We start from the raw sequence: 22,037 nt of genomic DNA, 5'->3' as shown, positions 1-22,037 counted from the left end.
CCATCTGGGAAGGGAGGGGGGACACCTTGGGGCCTGTTCTCGTCTCTAGGGGGGCTGCCCGGGGTGGAGCCTCTGCCTTCTTCGGGGGCCATCCCGCACGCCTGATTCATTTTGAGCTAGAGCCTGAATGTGATCACACGAGACTTTCCGTATTAAAAACAAAAACAACTCTCCCTGCACCCTCACCTCTCCCGAGGGCACCTTTCCTTCCGGCACGGCTAAGCTTCTAGAAACAGCTGCCTGTACTCACTATCTCCACCGCGACCCCTGAATTGCTAGGTGCCAATGGTCCGTCGCGCGCCTCACCTTTCTGGAATTCTCTGGCACGTCTGGCATGGCTGATCGACCACCCTTCTTGATCAGCCGTCCTCGGTTTCCAACACACGCCTCGCCTGGAGGTCCTCCAACCTCTCTGTTTCTTCTCGGTCCCCTCCCTGCGCCCCCTCTTACCCTTCCCCCCTCCCATGCTGACCCCAGGGCCCTGTCTTCTGTCCTCACTGCTCTCCTCACTCAGGGACGTTTCCTCGGTGAACCGCATCTATCCCATGGCCTCAACCTACACTTCCGTGCAGATGCATCCCAATCCATCCCTGGCCCAGACCTTCCCCCCTGAGCTCCTGACCCTTTTATCCAGCTGTCCCCCCACCCCACCCCGTGGCTGCCCCACAGGCATCTCACACCCAGCAAGTCCCAAACCCCGCTGCTGAGCTGGCCCAGACCCCCCCTCCGCCCAGGCTCCCCTCCTCGAGAACAGGCCACCTATCACAGAAAATTACAGGAGTAGAAGAGAAACGGGAAATACGGAAGGAAGAGCCCAACTTTCCGCAGTCCCAGCACACAGAACAGCTTTTCGGGCACGCCGTCTCCCAGCCTTTCTACGCTTTCGATGTTCTAGCTTCCCCACCTAACACTTTGGCGTAGGGATGCACCCACCATTACCAATGCTACGTAACTCATTGTTTTAATGCTTATTTATTTATTCTGAGAGAGAGTGCCAACAGGAGGGAGGCAGAGAGAGAGAGAGAGAGGGAGAGAGAGAGAATCCCAAGCAGGCCCCACGCTGTCAGCGCATAGCCAGACGTGGGGCTCGATCTCACGAACCACGAGATCATGACCCGAGCCGAAATGAAGAGTCAGTCACTCAGCTGACTGAGCCACCCAGGCGCCCTTCTGCATAACCTATTTTAGAACCGTTTGGAACAGAGAACACATCCCAACAGCACAAAGGGGAGGCGGTAAAAAGTAAGTCTCCCTTCCACACCGACAGTCACCTAGTTCCCGCCCCAAGGCCACTGCCTCCCTTGCATACCCTTTTAGTGACACTCCGTGCCCACACAGGCCCACGCGCAATGCCATCCCCACGCTCCCCTGCACACCGGATAGCACAGCACACACCTGCTCACGCCTTCCCTCTTCTCGCTGGGAAATCACTCCATAACTGCCCACGGAGAGCCCCTCAGTCTCGTTTCCAGACTTTCTGTGTGCTGCTTCGTGGTCATCCCGTGGTCCTGAAACCCGTCCTCCACCGAGAGACGTCTGAGTGGTTGTAGGCCTCGCTGAGATAAATCAGGCCGCAGGGCAGAGGCGCCGGGGTGGGGGGCCGGGGCCCTGGCGAGGAGGGAAGGACTGTGAGGGAAGTTTCGAAGGAAGAGTTGACGAGGCCTGGAGTTGGCAGAGAGAGGTGGTGACAGCGTGAGGGATCGGCTGCCGGGCCCACGTGGGTCTGGCTCTGAGCTCGTCGGTCCTGAGTGGAAGTGCTGTGCCAGAGAGACGACGAGCCTGTCACTCGGGCCCAAGGCACCGGAGGGGTCCTCGTGGGCCAGGGACTGCGCTCGTGAAGGGGGTGCACGCTGTGCAAGGTGCTAGGCCCTGAGCCAGCTCCTCTAACCCTCACGAGAACCTGAGAAGCAGGCATTTGTCCCCACCTTACAGACGAGGAGGTAATAAAAGGGGTGAACTCGAGTCCTGCTTCTCCTCCATGGCAGAGGCCTCGTCTGTGGGGGGAGGGGGCCGGGGGGATGTTCAGAGCGGAACAGAGAGGACAGAAAGTGCCTCCAAGGAGGCCCCGTGTGTGACCTCAGGCAGTGAATTCAGAGCTTCCTCCTGGACCCTGTCAGGTCCCTGAGCGGCACGGCCCTGGACGAAGTGGGTTGTCTGGGGTCTACCTGCCTCTAACCCTGAGGCCTGTGCTCTTGCCTGGCAGGTTCTGCCCATCGTTGTCTTCTTCAGCTGTGTCATGTCGGTTCTCTACTATGTGGGCCTCATGCAGTGGGTGATCCAGAAGGTGAGTTCCCAATGCCACGGCCGGGCTCTCCCACGGCTGCCTACTCACTGGGCTCATGCTCTCCCAGAATGCCTTGCTTCCAAACCCAACCCCCAAACCCCCCAACTCCCCTTCTCTGAGGGCCGGGACCTTCCCAGAATCCTGCTCCGAGAGCCTACAGCCTCCCAGAATCCCCTGCTCCCAGGGTCTACACCCTCTCTAATACAATGTTTTCCAGAGCCTTTTTCACAAAACTCCAGCTCCACGGCAGGTTAACACATGTCACTAGGTACAGGGATCCTGTGGTCAAATACTTTTGCGGAGCTGGACCGCACGAACGTAAATAAGTTTCGTACAGGGCTTCTCAGAGCCTTTACTAAGCTGATACGTATTTTGTATCCTCCACGATGTGTGTGTCCAGAAATTCTCAGATATATTCGTCCAGGGACTCTTTTTGTATGGAGACAGCTTTTTAAAGGCACTGCTGTGATAATCAGAGCTACCCGCGGGTGGATGGGGGGCCTCGGGAAGAGGAGAGCCCCCATCAGTGGAGGTGTGGGAGGAGAAATGTAGGTGAGGGGTTGCTGTGCTGGGCTGGGAGCTGGGAGGAAGACTTATCCGGTATTTCCACCCCACCCCTGACTCTCTCCAACTCTGGGGTTTGCCGACGTCTGCCCACAAAGAGCACTCTGCCTCCTAGATCAGCTGGCTGATGCAGGCCACCATGGGCACCATGGCCACTGAGACCCTGAGTGTGGCTGGAAACATCTTTGTGAGCCAGGTAGGTCCTGCAGTGCCCTGCCCCCATGCTCACCAGCAGCGTCTCCAAGGAGGGCGGGTGTCCTGGGTCCCCATGGCTCCTATTCAGTCAGAAAAAGAGACACTGGGCACTTCTCCCACGGTCACCAAAGGCCGCTGTCCCAGAGACGCTCCCTTCGGGGACGCGCTCTTTGCCTGGGTCGTGCCAGGGAGGGTGGCCTCTCTCGGGCACCTTCTACCTCCCGAGGCTTCGGGGTCTTTATCAGCTTAGAGACTCACAAAATCTACAGGTGGTCCACCTCTCTCCCTTCACGTAGAAACAGGCTTGAGAGTGGGAATAGCTTGCCAGGACCCCGCAGCATAAATCAGGACTTAGAATCCAAGTTTCTTCTTTCCTGGTCAGGGTTCCTTACACGGCATCATCTTATCTCCCGCCCCACCCCTGCGACCGCCACCCACCTCCCTATATCTGAAATGCATTTTCCAAAGTAAACGTGACTCTAAGGCACCCATCAGTCCTGAGCTCCTTCCAGAAGGCCCGACACTCCTGGGTTCCCGAGCCCGTTCCGAGGTCCTAGCCCATCGGACCAACACTGGAGTCACCAAAAGACATGCTTGCCGCGGTTTGCCACGTTTCACTGGACAGCTTAGGAAACTGGGGAATATTTGCATCTTTTTGGTTATAATATCAGTGTGTTGATTTCAAAGGTGTTTTTTTTAAAGCCAATTAAGACAATGTGCTCTCCGATAAATTGTCTCAAATCCCTTAAGATGTTTAAGATGAGACCAGAGAGAAAGGAATGCTGAAGTACAAAAGCATTTATTTAAACGAAATGTGGCAAATGTGCTCCATGTTTTTTTGCTGAGAAAGTACAAATTTAGGTGAATGGAGCCCTGAGCTGCCTAAGGTGAACTGACTTCGAGCAGGCTGATGGGCACATTGACCTAGACCCCTGGCTCTTTGCCTCGTTTTCCCCAAGGATTATCGACATCATTTCAGCCTCCATGTTGGCAGCCTGGGCCCTCTTCTGGGGGGCGTCGTACCTTAAATGTTTTATGTGTCACCCAGACCCCATGCTGCAGTCCTGACCTCGCCCCAAACTCCAGTCTGACCCATCCAACTGCCGCCTTGACCTTTCACTCGGGTGCCTAAGGGGCATCTCAAACCCATCACACCAAGCCCAAGCAGGCAGAACCCTGACGCCCTCCTGCTTGCTTCTGATTCTTCCCTTTCTCAGGAAATGGTACCATCGTCTTCCATGAAGTGTTCAGACAAAACTCAGGAACCTTCCTTCCTTCCTTCCTGCCTTCCTGCCTTCCTGCCTCCCTGCCTCCCTGCCTCCCTTCCTCCCTTCCTCCCTTCCTCCCTTCCTTCCTCTGCTTCCCTTGCTCCTGGCTGCCTCTGGCCCGTCAGCAAGTCCTGCCAGCTGGCCCCCCTCGCCCCGTCCCAGCCCTGCCCTGCTGCCCTTCTCCTTTACCACAAGCCACCCTAGTCTCCCCACCAGACACTGAATCTCCTCCACTCTCCCTGTTTCTGTCCCCGCCCCTACCACCTGCCCTTCACTTCACTAACACGCCAGAATGATCCTTTAAAACCACAAATCAGATGGCGTTGCCTGGGTAGCTCTGTTGGTTAAACATCCAACTTCAGCTCAGGTCGTGACCTCACGGCTCTGTGCGGACAGCTCGGAGCCTGGGGCCTGCTTTGGGTTGTGCGTCTCCCTCTCTCTCTCTGCCCCTTCCCCCCCCCCCCCCCATGCTCTGCATCTGTCTCAAAAATAAACGTTAAAAAAAAATTTTTTTTAATAAAAACACAAACCAGATCAGGGCGCCTGGGTGGCTCAGTTGGTTGAGCCCCTGATTCTCGATCTCAGCTCGGGCCCTTGCATCAGGCCCCACGCTGGGTGTGGAACCTGCTTTAAGACAAAAAACAAACCCAAACCACAAACCAGATCATGTCACTTCTTTGTAGCCAAGTCCACTCCCTAGCCTGGCTCACCAGCCTTTCCCCTCCTCCTCCGTGTGGAGTCCCGCCCCACACCCCCTGTGGGGCAGGCACAGCCTGGGTCCGCTCACAAGTCCTCAAAATTGCCAATGTCAAATCGGCTCCAGGACGCCCGCCATTCACTCTGCCTGCGATGGCTGTTCTACCAAACCCAACAGTCGGCACCTGCGGTCTCAACTCCAAAGTCACCTCCTTGGGAAGGTCTTTGCTTATTACTCACTATTAAGTACCCGCCAACCACCAGGCATTCCCCGCACATATCTCCGTAGGTCTTAGCGCCATCTAAGATACACTGTTTACCTACTTGGTTCCTTGTTGGTTATCATCCTTTCCTTAACTCACCCTCCTCCGTTGTACCCAGGACAAAAACTCCTTGAGGACGGGAGCTTTATCTTGTTTACCCCCATCGCTATTCTACAGAACAGTCTGGAACATAGTAAGGGCTCAGTAACTGTTTTTTTAAGTGTATTTATTTTGAGAGACAGGGAGAGAGAGGGCCATGAGCAAGGCAGGGACAGAGAGAGGGGGAGAGGGAGAATCCCAAGCAGGCTCCGCACTGTCAGTGCGGAGCCCGATGCCGGGCTCGGTTTTATGAACCGTGAGATCATGACCAAAGCTGAAATCCAGAGTCGGCTGCTTAACTGACTGAGCCGCCCAGGCTCCCCTCTTTGAGCCTCTCTAATTCTCTGCTTGCTCTCCTGGAAACCGGGGATGAGTACTTGTTTCTCAGAAGGTCCTGAGTGATGAATGTGAGGTGCTTAGTGATGCCAGGACATAGGGGGCACTTGACACGGGGGAGCAGCATCAGGCCGAGAGGAAGGCCTAGGGGTCTTTCCGTAGGGCCGGGCCAATGCTGAGGTGCAGGGAGGCCCAGCCAAGTACAGACCGTGGTCCTGACCCCACCTTGCTATCTCTACCCCTGGGAGCCCGAGCACTCACTGTGACGTGCCCACTCCCGGGTGCAGGGACACCCTGGTGCCCCGGCCGGCTGTGGTGGTCTGACACCTTTCCTCTTTGCAGACCGAGGCTCCTCTGCTGATCCGGCCCTACTTGGCGGACATGACTCGCTCTGAAATCCACGCCGTCATGACCGGAGGCTATGCCACCATTGCCGGCAGTCTGCTGGGCGCCTATATCTCCTTTGGGGTATGTTCGCCTCTCCCTTTGTTTGCTGAAAACCTCAAGAACCTGAAGCCCTCCTTTGTGGGCACCCCACACGGCTCCTGGCCAGAGCGACCTGGAGTCTCCTCCCATGGTCTGTGTCCGGAACCCGGGGGGCCGTGACGAAACAGGAGAGGCTACACCTGACTGAGGCAGGCCAGGCGGGCTGGGCCATTCAGCTTCTCGTGTGGCCAGTGGGGGTGAGGATCCCCGGTGTGGCACCTGCTGAGCCCCTCTCATGTACCAGGCACAGTGCTAGGTATCGGAACATCCCCATTTTACAGAGGAGGAAATTGAGGCTCAGAGAGTAAGTGAGATGCCCAAGCCAGGATCTGAACTCACGTCTGTCTGACTCTGAGGCTTGTATACACTGTCCCTCACCTGGGCTGTCCCTGGAGATGTGTCCTACTCTCCCGTCCTCCGCTTCCCCACACCCTTCCTGGATACGAGCCCCTTCCTCTGCTCCTAAATTATTGCTTGTGCAGCTTTCGAATGCAATACATTTCTAGGTCAAATTCCAGTGGTGCGACTGGAGCCTTTACACCAATCCCAATACTGTGTGACAAGCAGAGAGAACCTTCAAATGTGTCCCCTACAAAGTGCCTGGTAATAATGCTCTGCATTTGTTAAACGCCCTGTACTTACGTGTGCTTTCACATGCAAATATTTTTAAAAATTTTTTTTAAATGTTTATTTACTTTTGAGAGAGAGAGAGAGAGAGCGCACGCGCACAAGTGGGGGAGGGGGAGAGAGAGAGAGGGAGACCCAGAATCCAAAGCAGGCTCCAGGCTCTGAGCTGTCTGCACAGAGCCCGACGCGGGACTCAAACTCACAAACGGTGAGATCATGACCTGAGCCAAAGTCAGATGCTCAACCGACTGAGCCATCCAAACGCCCCAAGCAAATCTTTTTTTTTTTTTTTAAGTTTTACTTTATTTATTTATTTTTGAGAGAGACAAAGACAGCACTAGTGGAAGGGTGGCAGAGAGAGGGAGGGAGGGAGGGAGGGAGGGAGGGAGAGAGAGAGAGAGAGAGAGAGAGAGAGAGAGACTCCCAAGCAGGCTCGCACTGTCAGAGCATCAGGGCTCAAACTCATGAAACTATGAGATCGTGACCTGGGCCGAAACCAAGAGTCAGACGCTTAACTGACTCAGCCACCCAGGTGCCCCTCACATGCAAATCTTTAAAGATCTTAATTTTTTTCTTAAATATCAAAGAAATTCTTGCTTCTTACAGAAGTGAAGAAAGTAGAAAGAGAACTTCAAACCCACTTCTCATGGGGAGCTGCTTTTACTAGATAAGCAGATTAGCCGTTCTCGAACTGGGAACTTGTTAGAAATGCAAATTCTTGGGCCCCACTCCAGACCTGCTGAACCAGAAACACTGGGGAAGGGGCCCCATGTCCTGTATAATGGCAAGCCTTCCACATGGCTCTGATGCTCAATTTGAGAACCACCGACTTAGAATACATCATTCCAGACCTTTCTGTGTAGTCATTTAAGTATAGATACCTGAATACACACATGCTTGCCTTCTTTTCTATTAAAAATGAGGTAATTCTACCCATGCTTTTCTGCAGTTTGCCTTTTTTCTTGCAAAATTCTGAACATGACATGAAACCCAGTAGGTATAAAGGAAAAGGTTGACAGAGCTACTGGTAAAAACGAAAAACGTCTGTATGGTGAAAGTCACAGTTTTCAAAAAGTTTAAACGATAGATCAGCCAAAAACAGTTCATAAATCATAAAAAGGTATTCCAGCTCACTGATAGTCAAGGAAAATAAAACAATCATAAGATATGCAATATTTTACATGCCTCACAATGGGACAGTCTTGATGGGAGTGTAATTTGCTGTAACCTTTTGGGAGAACATCTATCAGTCAGTTTAAAAATACTCTTTCCCGGGGCGCCTGGATGGCTCAGTCAGTTAAGGGTCTGACTCCAGCTCAGGTCATGATCTTATAGTCTGTGGGTTTGAGCCCTACATGAGGCTGTGTGCTGACAGCTCAGAGCCTGGACTCTGCTTTGGATTCTGTGTCTCCCTCTCTCTCTCTGCCCCTCCCCTGCTTGTGCTCTGTCTCTCAAAACAAACAAACAAATAAATAAATAAATGTTGAAAAAAATAAAAAAACAAAAAACCTCTTTCCCTTTGATCCAGTTAGGAATATTACGATACAGAAATGCTTTCCCAAGTGGTCAAAAAAGGCCAAACTCCAACATTATTTGTAATAACAACAACAACACCTGGGTGGCATTAAGCACCGACTTCGGCTCAGGTCATGATCTTATGGTTCGTGGGTTCTAGCCCCGCATTGGGCTCTGTGCTGACAGCTCAGAGCCTGGAGCCTGCATCAGATTCTGTGTCTCCCTCTCTCTCTGCCCTTAGCCTGCTCATGCTCTGTCTCTCTCTGTCTCTCAAAAATAAAATAAATGTTAAATTTTTTTTTAAAAAAAAAAGGGAAAGAAAGAATGAATGAAAGAGAAAGAAAGAGAGAGAAAAGAAAGAAAGAAAGGAAGAAAGAGGAAGGAAGAGAGAGGGGGGAAGAAAGGAAGGAAGGAAAAGAAAGAAAAGAAAGAAAGAAAGAAAGAAAGAAAGAAAGAAAGAAAGAAAGAAAGAAAAAGAGAAAGGAAGGAAGAGAAAGAAAGAGAAAGGAAGGAAGGAAGAGAGAGAAGGAAAAAAGAAAGAAAGAAAAGGGGAAGAAAGAGGAAGAAAGGAAGAGAAAGAAAGGAAGAGAAAGAGAAGAAAGGAAGCAAGAGAAAGAAAAAAGAGAAAGAGAAAGAAATAAAGAAAGAGAAAGGAAGAGAAATAAAGAAAGAGAAAGAAAGGAAGAGAAAGAGAGCGAGAAGAAAGGAAGAGAGAGAAGGAAAAAAAGAAAGAAAGAAAAGAGAGGAAGAAAGAGGAAGGAAGGAAGAGAAAGAAAGGAAGAGAAAGAGAGAAGAAAGGAAGAGAAAGAAAAAAGAGAAAGAGGAAAGAAAGAAAGAAAGAAAGAAAGAAAGAAAGAAAGAAAGAAAGAAAGAAAGAAAGAAAGAAAGAGAGGAACGACCTAGATGCCGAGCAGGAAGGGAATGAACTGAGTCGGTTCGTCCAGGCCAGGCACTGTGGCTCAGCGTCTAGAGTGAGGTGGACCTCCTCTTGCGGATGGAGAGCAAAGGCCCACCTCTCATTGCCCACAGGGTCTCCTGAGGGATGCTGCGTGTTGCAGGGGTGGAGGGGGCAGGGGAGAGGAGGAGGCTAGGACAGCCCACCCTGTCCCCTCCTCTGGTCGCAAATTCCACCTGTCTCTCTCACCTCTGCCCCTGGGAGCAGGCAAGGGGACAAGCCACCCTGCCCTCAGTCCCTCCTTCCCTCAGGACACATGGACCACGGGGTAGGTAAGCTGAGCTCCACATACCCACAGAGCTGCCTGGGCAGGGCGGATGCCGTGTGACTTTTCCAGAAGGCCCCTTGCGCTCTGGGGCTTTGATCTTCTGGAACCCTCCTATCTAGAATTTTCAAGATCACCCGGTTCACACTTGTCTCGCCAAGGCCTAGAGAGAACCCATCAGGGCTGGTGCCCCACCACCACCCCGGATTGATTTCGGAATGTTATTTGTTTTTTATTTTTATTTTTTTAAGTTTATTTATTTTGAGAGAGACAGAGAGAGAGGAAGCGGGGGAGGGGCAGAGAGCGCGAGAGGATCTCAAGCAGGCTGCACGCTGTCAGCACAGAGCCAGACGTGGGGCTCGAACCCAAAACGTGTGAGATCATGACCTGAGCCGAAATCGAGAGTCGGATGCTCAACCAACTGAGCCACCCAGGCGCCCCTGATTTCTGAAGGAATTTGATATTTCAAAAATGGAAACTCAAGACTTTGTTCCTGAAATTTTTTTTCCTGGCGGCATGTTGGGGGAGGGGATGCCCTGTCAGGACTTAGGGCCTTTTTAAGGGCCTTGACGTTGCTCTGGGTTCCACAGCCGGTTAAAAGAATGGTATTCTTCCCACTGCAAGAGCCTTGCTGTCATTACTTCAGATTAAAATACTGCAAGAACTCTCCTTTTCCACCGTCTGCCTTGCACCTCGGCTTCGGTTCCTTCCCTGTCTCGGGGCCAGAGTTCGGGCCCAAGCCCCAGGCAGTTGCACCTCCCCTTGAAGGGACCCGGGTGCCCACTTCCCTTTAGCTCAGCAGACTGTGCAGAGGCCACCAGGGTCCCCAAGCACAGCCTCTGGAGCAGAAGCCTCAGGCCCCACCGCTGGCCCAGGTGAAAAGCACCCAACCCTCCTTCCCTCCCTGCTCCCAGTGGGCCTTTAGTCTGGGGTCAGCGAAGCTCTCTTCTGCCCCCACCTGGCTCTTGGCCGTCACTGCAGTGGCCCCAGGACACTCCCACAGCCCCGCCTCCCCACTCCTTCTTCTCTCTCCCCCAGGACGCTCCTCTGCCCTCAGCCCCTGAATTCCACAAAGATCCCTCTTGCCCATTCCTTGTTTCTCTTTGTTGCTCAACTTCCGGCTCCCTTTGCCCCGCTTCCCTCCCATTGGATGTTTCTAGACCGGCGCCGTCCGATGCAGGCCACACGCGGCCATTGAGCCCTTGAAATGTGGCTGGTCTGAAATGAGATGTGCTATGAGACTCAGCAGGGGGGGAAAGTGGATTCATTTTATTACTTTTATATGGATTACATGAGTGGAAAGATAATGTTTTGGATATGTTGGGTTACCTAAAATTCATGACCAAAAATGATTTTACCTGTTTCTCTTTACTTTTTATTTGTTATTTATTTATCATTTTTAAATATTTATTTATTTTTGAGAGGGAGACAGAGACAGAGCGCGAGCAGGGGAGAGGCAGAGAGAGAGGGAGACACAGAATCCGAAGCAGGCTCCAGGCTCTGAGCTGTCAGCACAGAGCCCGACTCGGGGCTTGAACTCACACACCGCGAGATCATGACCTGAGCCGAAGTCGGGCGCTCAACCGACTGAGCCACCCAGGCGCCCCTCCTTCTCTTTACTTTTTAAAAATTTATTTATTTATTTATTTTGAGAGACAGCATGAGTGGGGGAAGGGCAGAGAGAGGGAGGCAGGGAGGGAGGGAGAGAGAGAATCCCACGCAGACTCCTCACTGGCAGCGCAGAGCCCGACTGGGGGCTCAATCCTATGAAGCGAGTGATCATGACCTGAGCCCAAGTCGGGAATCGGAGGCCTAACTGACTGAGCCGCCCAGGCACCCCTCTCTTTACTTTTTTAATTGGCTACTAGAGAATTTAAGACGAGACCTGGTTCTCATTATATTTGTACTGGGCAACACTGGTCTAGAACTTCTCCCCTGCTCCGAGGTCCCGGGCTCACTGAGTCTGTTCACTGCGACCTCCATATAAATCTCCTTCCTCACCATAGTTCCCCAAAGCTCTAAAGGAGGCCCCAGCCCTCTCCAGCAACCACAGGAGCTGGCCTCTCCACCCACCCCTCTTTGGCCCAGGGACCCCTGTGAGAGGCGCTGTGAACACAGGCTGGGCAGGGTGATGTTGAGGGGATCAGCCACCGATGTTCCTCAATTGACTGTGCAAGAGTGGGGGCCCCTGGGGGCCCCTGGGGCCGTGTCTGTGAGGTTCTGAGCCTGGCCAAGTGAGCATGAGCTATGTGACTTCCACATCTGTCAAGTGGGCAGGACTATTGCCTACCTCACAGCAGTTTAAGAATTAAATGCAATAATAGATTACAAAAAAAATTTTTTTGAAAGCGGGGCGGGGGGCACCTGGGTGGCCCAGTCGGTTGAGCATCGAACTTCAGCTCAGTTCGTGATCTCACAGTTCGTGAGTTCGAGCCCCGCGTCGGGCTCTGCGCGGATAGCTCAGAGCCCGGAGCCCGCTTCGGATCCTGTGTCTCCCGCTCTCTCTGCCCCTCCCCTGCTCATGCTCTGTCAATCTCCCTCTCAAAAATAAATAAACATTAAAAAATTAAAAAAAAAATAAACGCAATAATAGAAAACGGCACAGTGTGGAAAAAGTGGTAGTTCTTTCTCTGACAGATTAGGGTCAGAAATCTATCCTGAAACTGGCCCATTGTATGCTGTAGAGTTGTGTGGATTTTTTTCCTCCCTCACTAAAGGTGTTTTTGAAAATTCAAAGGGAGGACCCCTACCCTCTCTCTCTGTCCACCTGGGATGCCTTTGGGTAAAGAGAGGAAACCTTTGGGCGGGAGCGGGCCCTGGGATGGCTTTCCTTGGGGAATGGGGGTGTCACAGCCAGTGTGGACCGACCCAGTGCCTCAGGGAGGCCGGCCTGGGCCAAACTCAGTCCTTTCCAAGCTGAAATGAGCAGCCGGAGCACGTGAGGCTGTGGCTGTGACCGGCCCGCTGGGACGGTGTCCAGGAATGTGACATTGCAGGACGCGTTCCCGCTCAGGTTGGCAAACTAGACGTGACCTCCGAGGTGGAGGAAGGGGGAGGGTCCTGGCTGAGGGAGGGAAAACCCCAAGATTCCAGGTATGGTACAGTCCCCAGTGGGTCTGAGCAGCCCCGAGGAGGCCAGCGACATCCCAAAGCCCAGCCAGAAACATCCAGAGAGGACGTCTGTCCCGAGGCCGGTCCCTTCCCATGAGGAGCAGGGCCTGTGACCGGGTGTGCGCAGGGGAAGCGGGGGTCGGTGCCGATACTCCTCTTAAGACGTTTCCATTCCCCGCTGGGAAAGAAACAAAGGGGTTTAAAACCACAGGCAGAAGGACAGACATCACAGAGCCTTAGAGGGTCTCTGAGGCCCGGTTCCTCCAGGTTTCTTCTCCAGGCTAATAAAAGCCTGGACATGTAGCTTAAACTTAACTCCCCTCCTTTTGCCCCTTTTTTATGGAAAATTAAAGAACTACAGGTGATTTTTTAATCAACTTTAAGGAGAAGAAGTCTATTTTCCTTTTGTGTTTATAAAAGCAATATGTAGTGTTGTGGACATGTAGACATACGCCAAAAAGCAAAAAGCAGAGAAAATCATCACGGCCCCACTAGCCAGGGACAGACAATTGGCCGACAATTTTGGCGTGTCTCTTGCTGATCTTTTCATGCATAGTTGTGGAAGGTTTTGGTCCCCCCCCCCCCCACATCGTGTGGTTATGCTCTGTATGCAATTTTGTGGGCATCTCCCCATGTTATTGCAAAGCCTTGGTAACCTTCGTTTTCAATGGCAGCTTGACAATGCTTAGCCATTCTGTTGTCGTTAGATGTTTGGGTTGGCTCCAGTCTTTTCACTTGGTAAATAATACAGTGTTGGGGAAATGTCCCATCTAGCTCTGGGGGAAGGGAACAGGGGAGCAGAGGGTTTGAGGCCACAGTGAGGACCAAAAAGTGGCTGTTGTAGTAGACAGATTTCCTAAGAGCTCTCCGACCACAGGAGTGGGTGTGATGGGCTGCCTCGAAATGATGAGCTCCCCGTCACAGGAAGTATTTTCTTCACAGTAAATAAGGACATTCTTATACCAGGAGGTCAAAGTAGGTCGCCTCGTGGATCCATCCCGACTCTCCTTCTGTGAGCTTTCTCTGAAACCATCACGAACCCCTCAGCCAAGGGAGGACCGGCCCTCAGATGAGTGGTCAAAGGGAGACAGCCTAGGAGGGAAGGAAGAACTTGGAGCTTGGAGCCAAAGACAGAGTCCTTCTCCGTCTTCATCTGGGGCAGGTTCCGTTTAATCTTGTGGGGACTCGGTTTCCTTTCTGTGCTGTGGGACACCACTTCTAGAAGTCCTAGAGGGAAACACGAGGTTCTGTACACACAGCCTGTGACCGCTTACACTGTCAGTAACGATGACAGCAGCACTGACGATGATGACAGACAGTGGGGCAGGGTACACATGTCCTCTGCTGGCCTGGGCTGCACTCCTGCCAGGGACATTTCCTCTGTCTCCTCCTAAGCCCCATTCTCTCTCTCTCTCTCTGCAAAGCGCTCATTTTATTAATTCTAACAATGTTTTTATTTTTGAGAGAGAGAGAGAGAGAGAGAGAGAGAGCAAGCTGGGGAGGGAGCAAGAGAGAGGGAGACAGAATCTGAAGCAGGCTCCGGGCGCCCCCAGCTGACAGCACTGAGCTGGACCCACGTGGGGCTGGAACGCACTAACCATGAGATCGTGACCTGAGCGCAAGTGGGACACTTAACCCCAAAAGCCCCGTTCTCAATCCTGCAGATCGATGCTGCCTCCCTGATTGCTGCCTCGGTCATGGCCGCCCCTTGTGCGCTGGCCCTCTCCAAGCTGGTCTATCCCGAGGTGGAGGAGTCCAAGTTTAGGAGCCTGGAAGGGGTGAAACTGACCGGCGGGTGAGCACAGCCTGAGGGCGGCCTGCGGAGGGGGCTGTGGGAGGGATGGGGTGAGGGGGGTCAGGAAGGGGAGGCAGGGAGCAGGGCTGGGGGAGGCTGAGGGGGAGAGGCTGGGAGGGAAGCAGGAGCAGAGGCGTGGGGCAGCAGCGGCCTCTCCGCCCAACCCCCGGGCCCTCCCCACTGCTGCCCTGCGCGTCCTGCGTCTCAATTTCCAGTCTGGGACCAGCGGGAAACCACCGGCTCATCAAACAGAGCAGCCCGGGATTGCTGCTGGGTATTGCTCAGTCAGTTACGTGTCCGACTTCAGCTCAGGTCATGATCTCTCAGTTCATGGGTTCGAGCCCCGCGTCGGGCTCTGTGCCGACAGCTGGGAGCCTGGAGCCTGCTTCAGATTCTGTGTCTCCCTCCCTCTCTGCCCCTCCCCTGCTCATGCTCTGTCTCTCTCCCGAAAATAAACATTAAACTTTTTTTAAAAAACAAATAAACAAAAGTCAAAAGAAACAGGTGATTTTAACAAGTCTTTGAGCAGTCTTCACGCCCAGCACGAGGCTTGAATTCACAACCCTGAGATCGACACCTGAGCTGAGATCAAGAGTCAGACACTTAACTCACTGAGCCCACCCGGGTGCCCCTTAATAACATATTTTTTAACCCAATGTGCCCCAAATATTGTCATTTCAACATGTAGTCAATATAAAACATCATTAATGGGTGACTTCATGTTCTTTTTTTTTGTACTTAATCTCTGCAATCTGGCATGTGCTTTTTTTTTTTATTTTTTCTAATGTTTATTTTATTTTTGACAGAGAGAGACAGAGCATGAGTGGGGGAGGGGCAGAGAGAGAGGGAGACACAGAATCGGAAGTAGGCTCCAGGCTCCCAACTGTCAGCACAGAGCCCGACGCGGGGCTCGAACTCACAGACCGTGAGATCATGACCTGAGCCGAAGTCGGCCGCTTGACCGACTGAGCCACCCAGGCACCCCTGCTTTATACTTACAACACAGCTCAGCGCTGGCCAGGCTCCTTCCAAGTGCTCTGAAGCCACACGTGGCTGGTGGCTTCCGCCTGTGGACACAGCACGTTGTGGACAGCCCGGGTCTAATCCTAATGCCGGGTTCAGCGCCTTCTCCCCCCTCCCCCATCCCCCCATCAGCACCTTCTCACTCCCTCCCCCGCCCCGGGGTCTCAGAACAAAGACAAGGACCCTGGGCTCTGAAGTGCTTCGTCCAAGCTTCCTCTCTGAGCCTATAGGATGAGAAGGCCCACTGTTTGTGGGGACAGGCTAATCACGACAGTTCGTGGTCCCAAAACAGAGACGCTCAGAACCTCTTAGAAGCAGCCAGCAGTGGGGCTGCTGTCTCCGTGAAGCTGGTTGCCAACATCGGAGCCAACCTGATCGCCTTCCTGGCGTTGCTGGCCTTCGTCAACGCGGCCCTGTCCTGGCTGGGAGCCATGGTGGGCGTCCAGGAGCTCAGCTTCCAGGTATAGCTGTGCTGCCCTCTTGGCCCGCGAGGGGCGCCCTGGGGGCAGGGGGGTGGGCGCCAGTGGGTGGACACCCAGCAGAGCCCAGGCCAGCCCCGGTCATGGCAGCCGCCCTTGTCCCTGTGCCTCACTCAGCTCATCTGCTCCTATGTCCTGCGGCCCGTGGCCTTCTTAATGGGTGTGACCTGGGAGGACTGCCCGGTGGTGGCCGAGCTGCTGGGGATCAAGCTGTTCCTGAACGAGTTCGTGGCCTATCAGGGGCTCTCCCAGTACAAGCAGCGCCGCCTGGCTGGAGTCGAGGAGTGGGTGGGCACCAAGAAGCAGTGGATCTCTGTGAGTGTCCTGGTCCCCTCCCTGAGCCCCCTGCAGCTGCCGTCCTGGCTCCCGGATGGGCGGTGGACACGCCCGCCTCCCCGCCCTACCGCCCTGAGCAACCAGCCGGCTTCAGGCCTCGCTGCCACCTTCCTGAAAGCCTTTTAGGAGGCTGAGCTGCAAGGAAACAGTCTTTTTTTAAATGTTCATTTATTTTGAGACAGAGAGGGAGCACAAGCAGGGGAGGGGCAGAGAGAGCGAGAGAGACAGAATCCCAAGCTCGAACCCACGAACCCTGAGATCGTGACCTGAGCCGAAATCGAGAGTCGGACACTCAACCGACTGAGCCCCCCAGGGTGCCCCAGGAAAGGGTCTTGTTGGGGGAGATCTAAGGTCTCCCTGTAGATGGGCCACCATCCTGTGTGGCTTCGGGACAGCCACTGCGCCTTGCCTCTCCTGCTGGAAACTGGTGTCATTTGTGCCGCGGCTGTCCTCAAAGGGACACACGTCCGCGTCCAGTGAGCAGAGGGAGCGAGCTGGGGAGGCCCCACCACGTTCACTGCCATTCTATCAGATTCAGTTCAGGGGCTGGCTTTTTCTGTGGCTAAAAGTTCTATAAACTGAAACTTTCTAAACAAATAAAAGCTCTGTGGCATCACTGAGAATAAAACAGTTACCTGTCACCTCGCCATCCTAAAATAACAGCTAGTGTTGTTTTATGCATTTTCTTCTTTTTCTTAAGACAGTTTACACGGTTGCCATTATATATATAATTTTTTGGGGGGGGCGCAGGTGAGTGAGGAGCAGAGAGAGAGAAGCGGGGCTCACCTGGGGCTCAAGCTCACCCAGTGCGGGACTTGAACTTACGAACTGTGAGATCATGACCTGGGCCGAAGTCAGACGCTTCACCCCTGAGCCACCCAGGCACCCCCACACAGTGGCCATTATAGCACCCACCCGGTATGGTAGCCGGCTTTTCTCCACCTGTTTCTGACAGAAACATTATCTGTGACGTATGTATGCTGACGTATTTCACCAAGACCCCTGCCGTTGGGCCCTCCGGGTTAATTGCATCGTTTGGCTGTTTTACGCGGTGCTGAAATGAGTGGCTGCGTGCACAGAGCTGCTTCCTCCTCTCGGATCATTTCCTCCGGAGCTTTCCCAGATGCGGGAAGACTGAATCACAGGGCCTGAATCCTCCAGCGGCTGCTGCCAGTAACTTCCCTAAAGGGTGGGGGCAACTGAAATCGCCCCCCGGTCGTGCCCTGAGCGCTGGTTTTACCGCTAAACGGCACCGAGCAGCCTCTTTGGAAAAAATTAAAAAGTTGTGCCACTTTAACGGACCAATAACAGCTCGTTGTTTAAACTGGCATTTCTTGGGTTACTAGGAACTTTTAACACAAAATATTTTTTCTTGTCTTTGAAATTAGGTTTTAAATTGTAAGGGAATGTAGCCTCCAGTTAAAAAAAAAAAGTTTGAGATCGAAAGTACAGATTTCTCCTTGCTCCTTGTCCTCAACCCCTGTGTCAGTCTCTCCTCTAGAGATAATGGATGGGATGCTCCTTGAGGATCTTTTTTTATGAACTTCTTTCCTTTCGCAAGTGTTTGTTGAGACCTCTAAGGTGCCAGGCACTCTGCTGGGCACCAGAAATTAGAAGGGAAATTAGACAGATACGGTCCCCAGTGTCATAGAACTTACATCTAGTGAAAAGAACAAGAAAGCAAAGGAATAAAAAGTAAAATAAGTCCTTTGTGTTAAGTTCTATGAAGGAAACAAGAAGAGGAAACAAAGGGGTCTTCCTCGGCTGGGCGAGTCGCAAAAGGCCCCCCTGAGGTGTGGCAGTTAGGCCAAGACTTGGAGGGTGGAGAAGGGGCCAGGTGAAGCTGGGAAGAATATTCCAGGCAAAGAAAAGGCACGTGCAAAGGCCCTGAGGTTGAAAAACACTTGTTTGGAAAATTCAAAGGAGAGAGGCACAGTTAGAGCAGGTGGTAATCGTAGAAGAGACTGGCATAGGCTGAGGAGTAGTCGAAAGTTCCTGAAGATTTGACATTTTACATTTTAAGATTACACAGGCTGCTGGATAGAGGGTGATTGTAGGTGAGCAAGCAGGATGCAGGGGCCTTAATATTTTTCCATCAATTTGTATAAATTATGTTACAAAGACATTAACCTTTTTCTTTCTTTTTTTTTAAATCTTTTTCTAATGTGTTTTATACACATATTTTTCCAAGTCTTTCCTCCCCCTTCATCTTGTATTCAGGGATTTTTCTGGTAACAGATTTTACACCAAATCTTTTCCTTTGTGATTTCTTCTATTACTTCTAAACTTAGAAAGGTATCTCTGTTCCAGAAATCTGGGAAGTGTTAAATTCCTGAAACATTATGGTGAAATATTTAAAAGCGTAACTTTTGCAGTCAGACAGAACTGAATTCCAACTCTGACACAGCTACCTTCATGCTGCGTGACCTTCCGCAGTTACTTACCCTCTCTGAGCCTCAGTTTTGCTCCTGTCCAAAATGAGAGTTCTAACGCTACCTCGTAAGTATAATTATTATCTTCTTCTATTTTCTATTATTTGATGGTTGAAATACCAGTATTTATCTGCTTCTGTGCTCTAGAACTGATTTTTTTTTTTTTTAATGTGGCATGAGATATGGTGTAAGCCAATTTTTTTTTACTCTAAACTGTTCCACTTGGGTCTTAACATCTCTTTCTGGGAAATTAACTGTTTATGTGGGAAGGGAAGAAGAATTACTTTGCTTAACTACCTAGTGTCTGCCTGGTACTTCCCATGCGGTGTGTGACCCTCCTGACAGCCTTCCGGGCAGGTGCTATGATTCCCACATTCCAGATGGAGACGCGAAAACTGCACTTGACCTTAGCCAAAAGGCTGAGACGCGATGAGACGCGCAAACTGAAAGAGGCTGTTGACTTGCTTAATCTGGTCATAGGTGGGGACAAGCCTGGAGCCCGCGTTGGCTGGGCTCCCAGGTCCTCACTGTCTTCAGCAGGCCGTGCTCCGGTGTCTCTAAGTCTCAGAGCCCAAGTCAAGTCTGCAGTGTTGGGAAGGGCCATTCCCCCAGCGCCCCCCGGGGCACAGAGCTCAGTGGGGCCAAAGCGAGAGGGCAGGGCGAGCCTGAATCATACCAGGAAAGGCTGGCAATGAAGATAAGGGGCCTGAGGGCACCTGGGTGGCTCAGTGTGTTAGGGGACCGACTTCTGCTCAGGTCACGATCTCACGGTTGTGGGTTTGAGCCCCGCGTCGGGTTCTCTGCTGTCAGCACCGTGCCTGATTTGGATCCTCTCTCTCTGCCCCTCCCCCACATTCAGTCTCTCCCTTCAAAATAAAGAAACATCTAAAAAAAAATTAATGAAGGTAAGGGGACTGAAGTGACAGAAAGGGGGCTGTTTCTCAGGTGGTGCAGCCTGCACAGACATAGAGGCGGTGTTTGAGGCCCGGGAGGGGCAGCAAAGGTCAAAGACGCACCGGATGCGGGTGAAACTGGGGCCAGGGAGCCAGGGCGGTGTGGGGGCGCCCCGTCCCAGCCAAGGGAAGCCCCTCCTCACTCATCCTCTGTATTTTCAGGTCAGAGCAGAAATCCTCACGACGTTCGCCCTCTGTGGATTCGCCAACTTCAGCTCCATTGGGATCATGCTGGGAGGCCTGAGTGAGTCCGGCCATCTGGGCAGCTGGGGGCCTGGCTCTGAGACACCTTCCTGGGGGTCTTGGGCCTCGGTTCTCCCACGCGTTCAGGGCAGGGCCTGAGCAAGATGGCGGTGGGGGTTCCTCCCGGCCCATGACTTCTCTGCGCCAGGGATCGGCACCTTGGGGTTCGCACCTTGGCCTTGCGGGCCAACCCTGGCTCAGGGGCCTGGGGAGGAGCAGCAAGTGGGGTGCTGGCCCGAGGCTTTGGCCCGCAGGCTCCCATACCCGCGGTGGACACGCAGCCCTGGCGAGGCCTAGGGAGGAAGGCACAGTTCTCGGCTCTTTACCAAAAAATGTCCACTCTTCACAGTCCCCCTGCCTGGTGGTGTAACTATCCCATTTTACAGAGAAGGACACTGAGTCTTGGAGAAATGGAGTGGTGGCCCCAGAAGTGGCTGAGCCCGTATTTAATCCCAGCTCAGCCTGACTCCAAACTCATGTTCTCTTCCCACATCTGCCGTTGAGGGTGGCAGCTGTGGAGTGCTACCTGGAGCCTCAAATCAGGCCAAGGAGGGTTCCCAAACTCAGTGAGTGGTCAGCAGGGCGACATCTATCCTTCTGGCCGCCCAGAAGAGGGAGGGGAGCCAGCAGGTGCATCCAGAGGTGCAGAGTCCGGGCGGAGGGGCATATGGCTTCCTGGCCTGAAGCACTCCCGTGCCCTTGCAGCCTCCATGGCCCCCCAGCGGAAGAGCGACTTCTCACAGATAGTGCTCCGGGCGCTCTGCACGGGGACCTGTGTGTCGCTGGTGAATGCCTGCGTGGCCGGTGAGTGCAGGCCTGGCAGAGCCTGATTTTCCAGCCGGCTCCCATCCAGGGTCAGACACCGAGGCTCTGGGCCCTCCGGAAGTCCCTGGGGGTGGGGAGTGGGGGGCACAGACCCTGCCCAGCAGCTGCCTTCCCTGCGCAGGGATCCTCTATGTGCCCAGGGGGGCTGAAGTTGACTGCACGAGCCTCCTGAACACAACCGTCAGCAGCAGCAGCTTTGAGGTGTACCAGTGCTGCTGTGAGGCCTTCCGGAGGTGAGGCCTGGGTCGTGGGGCTACGGGGCCCCGCAGTAACGGGGTGCAGAAGACCTGAGTGTCTTAGGGGTGCCTTTGGCACCGGGGTAAGGGGTAGAAATGTCATGGCTGTGGCCGATGTGGCCAGGGGAGGCGGAGGCGGGGCCTGAAGACCAAACTTGGGGACGAAGGGGGACCAGAGGCACGGAGCAGCTCCCCTAGGGTTGCACAGCCTTTAGGGGCCACAGGGCCAGGCCCGGAGCCCAGACCGCAGCCTTTGCTTCTTTTCAGCACCAGCGCAGTGGTCAGCCGCGGGGCCCTGGACACCTGCTGTCGATTTTACAACCACACGACCTGTGCGTAGCCGGGACGGCACGTCTTCGGCCTTCTGGGGGAGCCACAGGGCTTAGAGTCGCCTCAGTCACACAGTTGGAAAGGAGCGATGGGGCGGGCAGGCAGAGGCCGGATGGTATGGAGGTGAAGGATGCTCCCCAGTCCTTGCCCCCTTCCTGCTCCCTCCCGAGATGTGAATTCTTGGGGTCGCCTCTGCCTCCTCGTCTCGCCCCTCCACATCCAAAGAGCACCCTGGTGTCTGTCTTCCCACCTTGCGTCTCTCACATGCTTCTGTTATGGGGTCCCTCCCTCTTCCTCCTCTGGGCACGTGAATCTTGCCTCTGCGGGACGGGTTCTCCTGGGAACCCCTGCCTCTACTTTCAAAGACTCCCCCACCGCCTTTGCCCACAGCACTTCCCAAACTGGTGTCCCGTGAAACACTGGCCGACAAGGTGTTCAGGAGATTCCAGGATCCACCAGGCTTGGAAAACTAGGCGCTGAATAAAGTTAGACAGGTTTTACTTTGTGTTTGTTTCTGTTTTACTGTGGGCTCGTCGAAGCTTGATATAGACATGATGGGAGACGTTTTCCAAATTTTGGGGAGAGCGCAAGCGGGGGAGGAGCAGAGAGAGGGGGACAGAGGATCCAAAGTGGGCTCTGCATTGACAGGCTGTCGGCACAGAGCCCGACGTGGGGCTCGAACTCACGAACCATGAGATCATGACCTGAGCTGAAGTTGGAC

General features: G+C 53.3%; 1 protein-coding gene across 6 annotated transcripts in view; it reads left to right on the top strand.

Annotated features, from left to right (window-relative positions):
* The window catches only part of SLC28A1 (solute carrier family 28 member 1), a 50,259-nt gene extending 28,443 nt beyond the window's left edge, over nucleotides 1-21,816 (top strand). For 3 of the 6 annotated variants that reach the window (XM_027068161.2, XM_015061976.3, XM_015061977.3), the window contains 10 exons: nucleotides 2,204-2,284; nucleotides 2,964-3,044; nucleotides 6,048-6,173; nucleotides 14,329-14,459; nucleotides 15,775-15,943; nucleotides 16,079-16,276; nucleotides 19,845-19,926; nucleotides 20,631-20,729; nucleotides 20,872-20,983; nucleotides 21,254-21,816. In XM_027068161.2, coding sequence (XP_026923962.1) covers nucleotides 2,204-2,284; nucleotides 2,964-3,044; nucleotides 6,048-6,173; nucleotides 14,329-14,459; nucleotides 15,775-15,943; nucleotides 16,079-16,276; nucleotides 19,845-19,926; nucleotides 20,631-20,729; nucleotides 20,872-20,983; nucleotides 21,254-21,326 — 1,152 coding nt within the window. In that variant the 3' untranslated portion in view covers nucleotides 21,327-21,816. Of the gene's footprint in view, nucleotides 1-2,203; nucleotides 2,285-2,963; nucleotides 3,045-6,047; nucleotides 6,174-14,328; nucleotides 14,460-15,774; nucleotides 15,944-16,078; nucleotides 16,277-17,252; nucleotides 17,509-19,844; nucleotides 19,927-20,630; nucleotides 20,730-20,871; nucleotides 20,988-21,253 lie in introns of those variants that run through there. The other 3 variants (XM_015061978.3, XM_027068160.2, XM_053223501.1) reach the window with 3 other exon arrangements.
* Nucleotides 21,817-22,037: the final 221 nt, after the last annotated feature.

Source organism: Acinonyx jubatus, chromosome B3, assembly GCF_027475565.1.
Source record: "Acinonyx jubatus isolate Ajub_Pintada_27869175 chromosome B3, VMU_Ajub_asm_v1.0, whole genome shotgun sequence".
NCBI classification, from domain to species: Eukaryota; Metazoa; Chordata; class Mammalia; order Carnivora; family Felidae; genus Acinonyx; species Acinonyx jubatus.
This window is presented reverse-complemented; position numbering and strand designations above follow the sequence as displayed.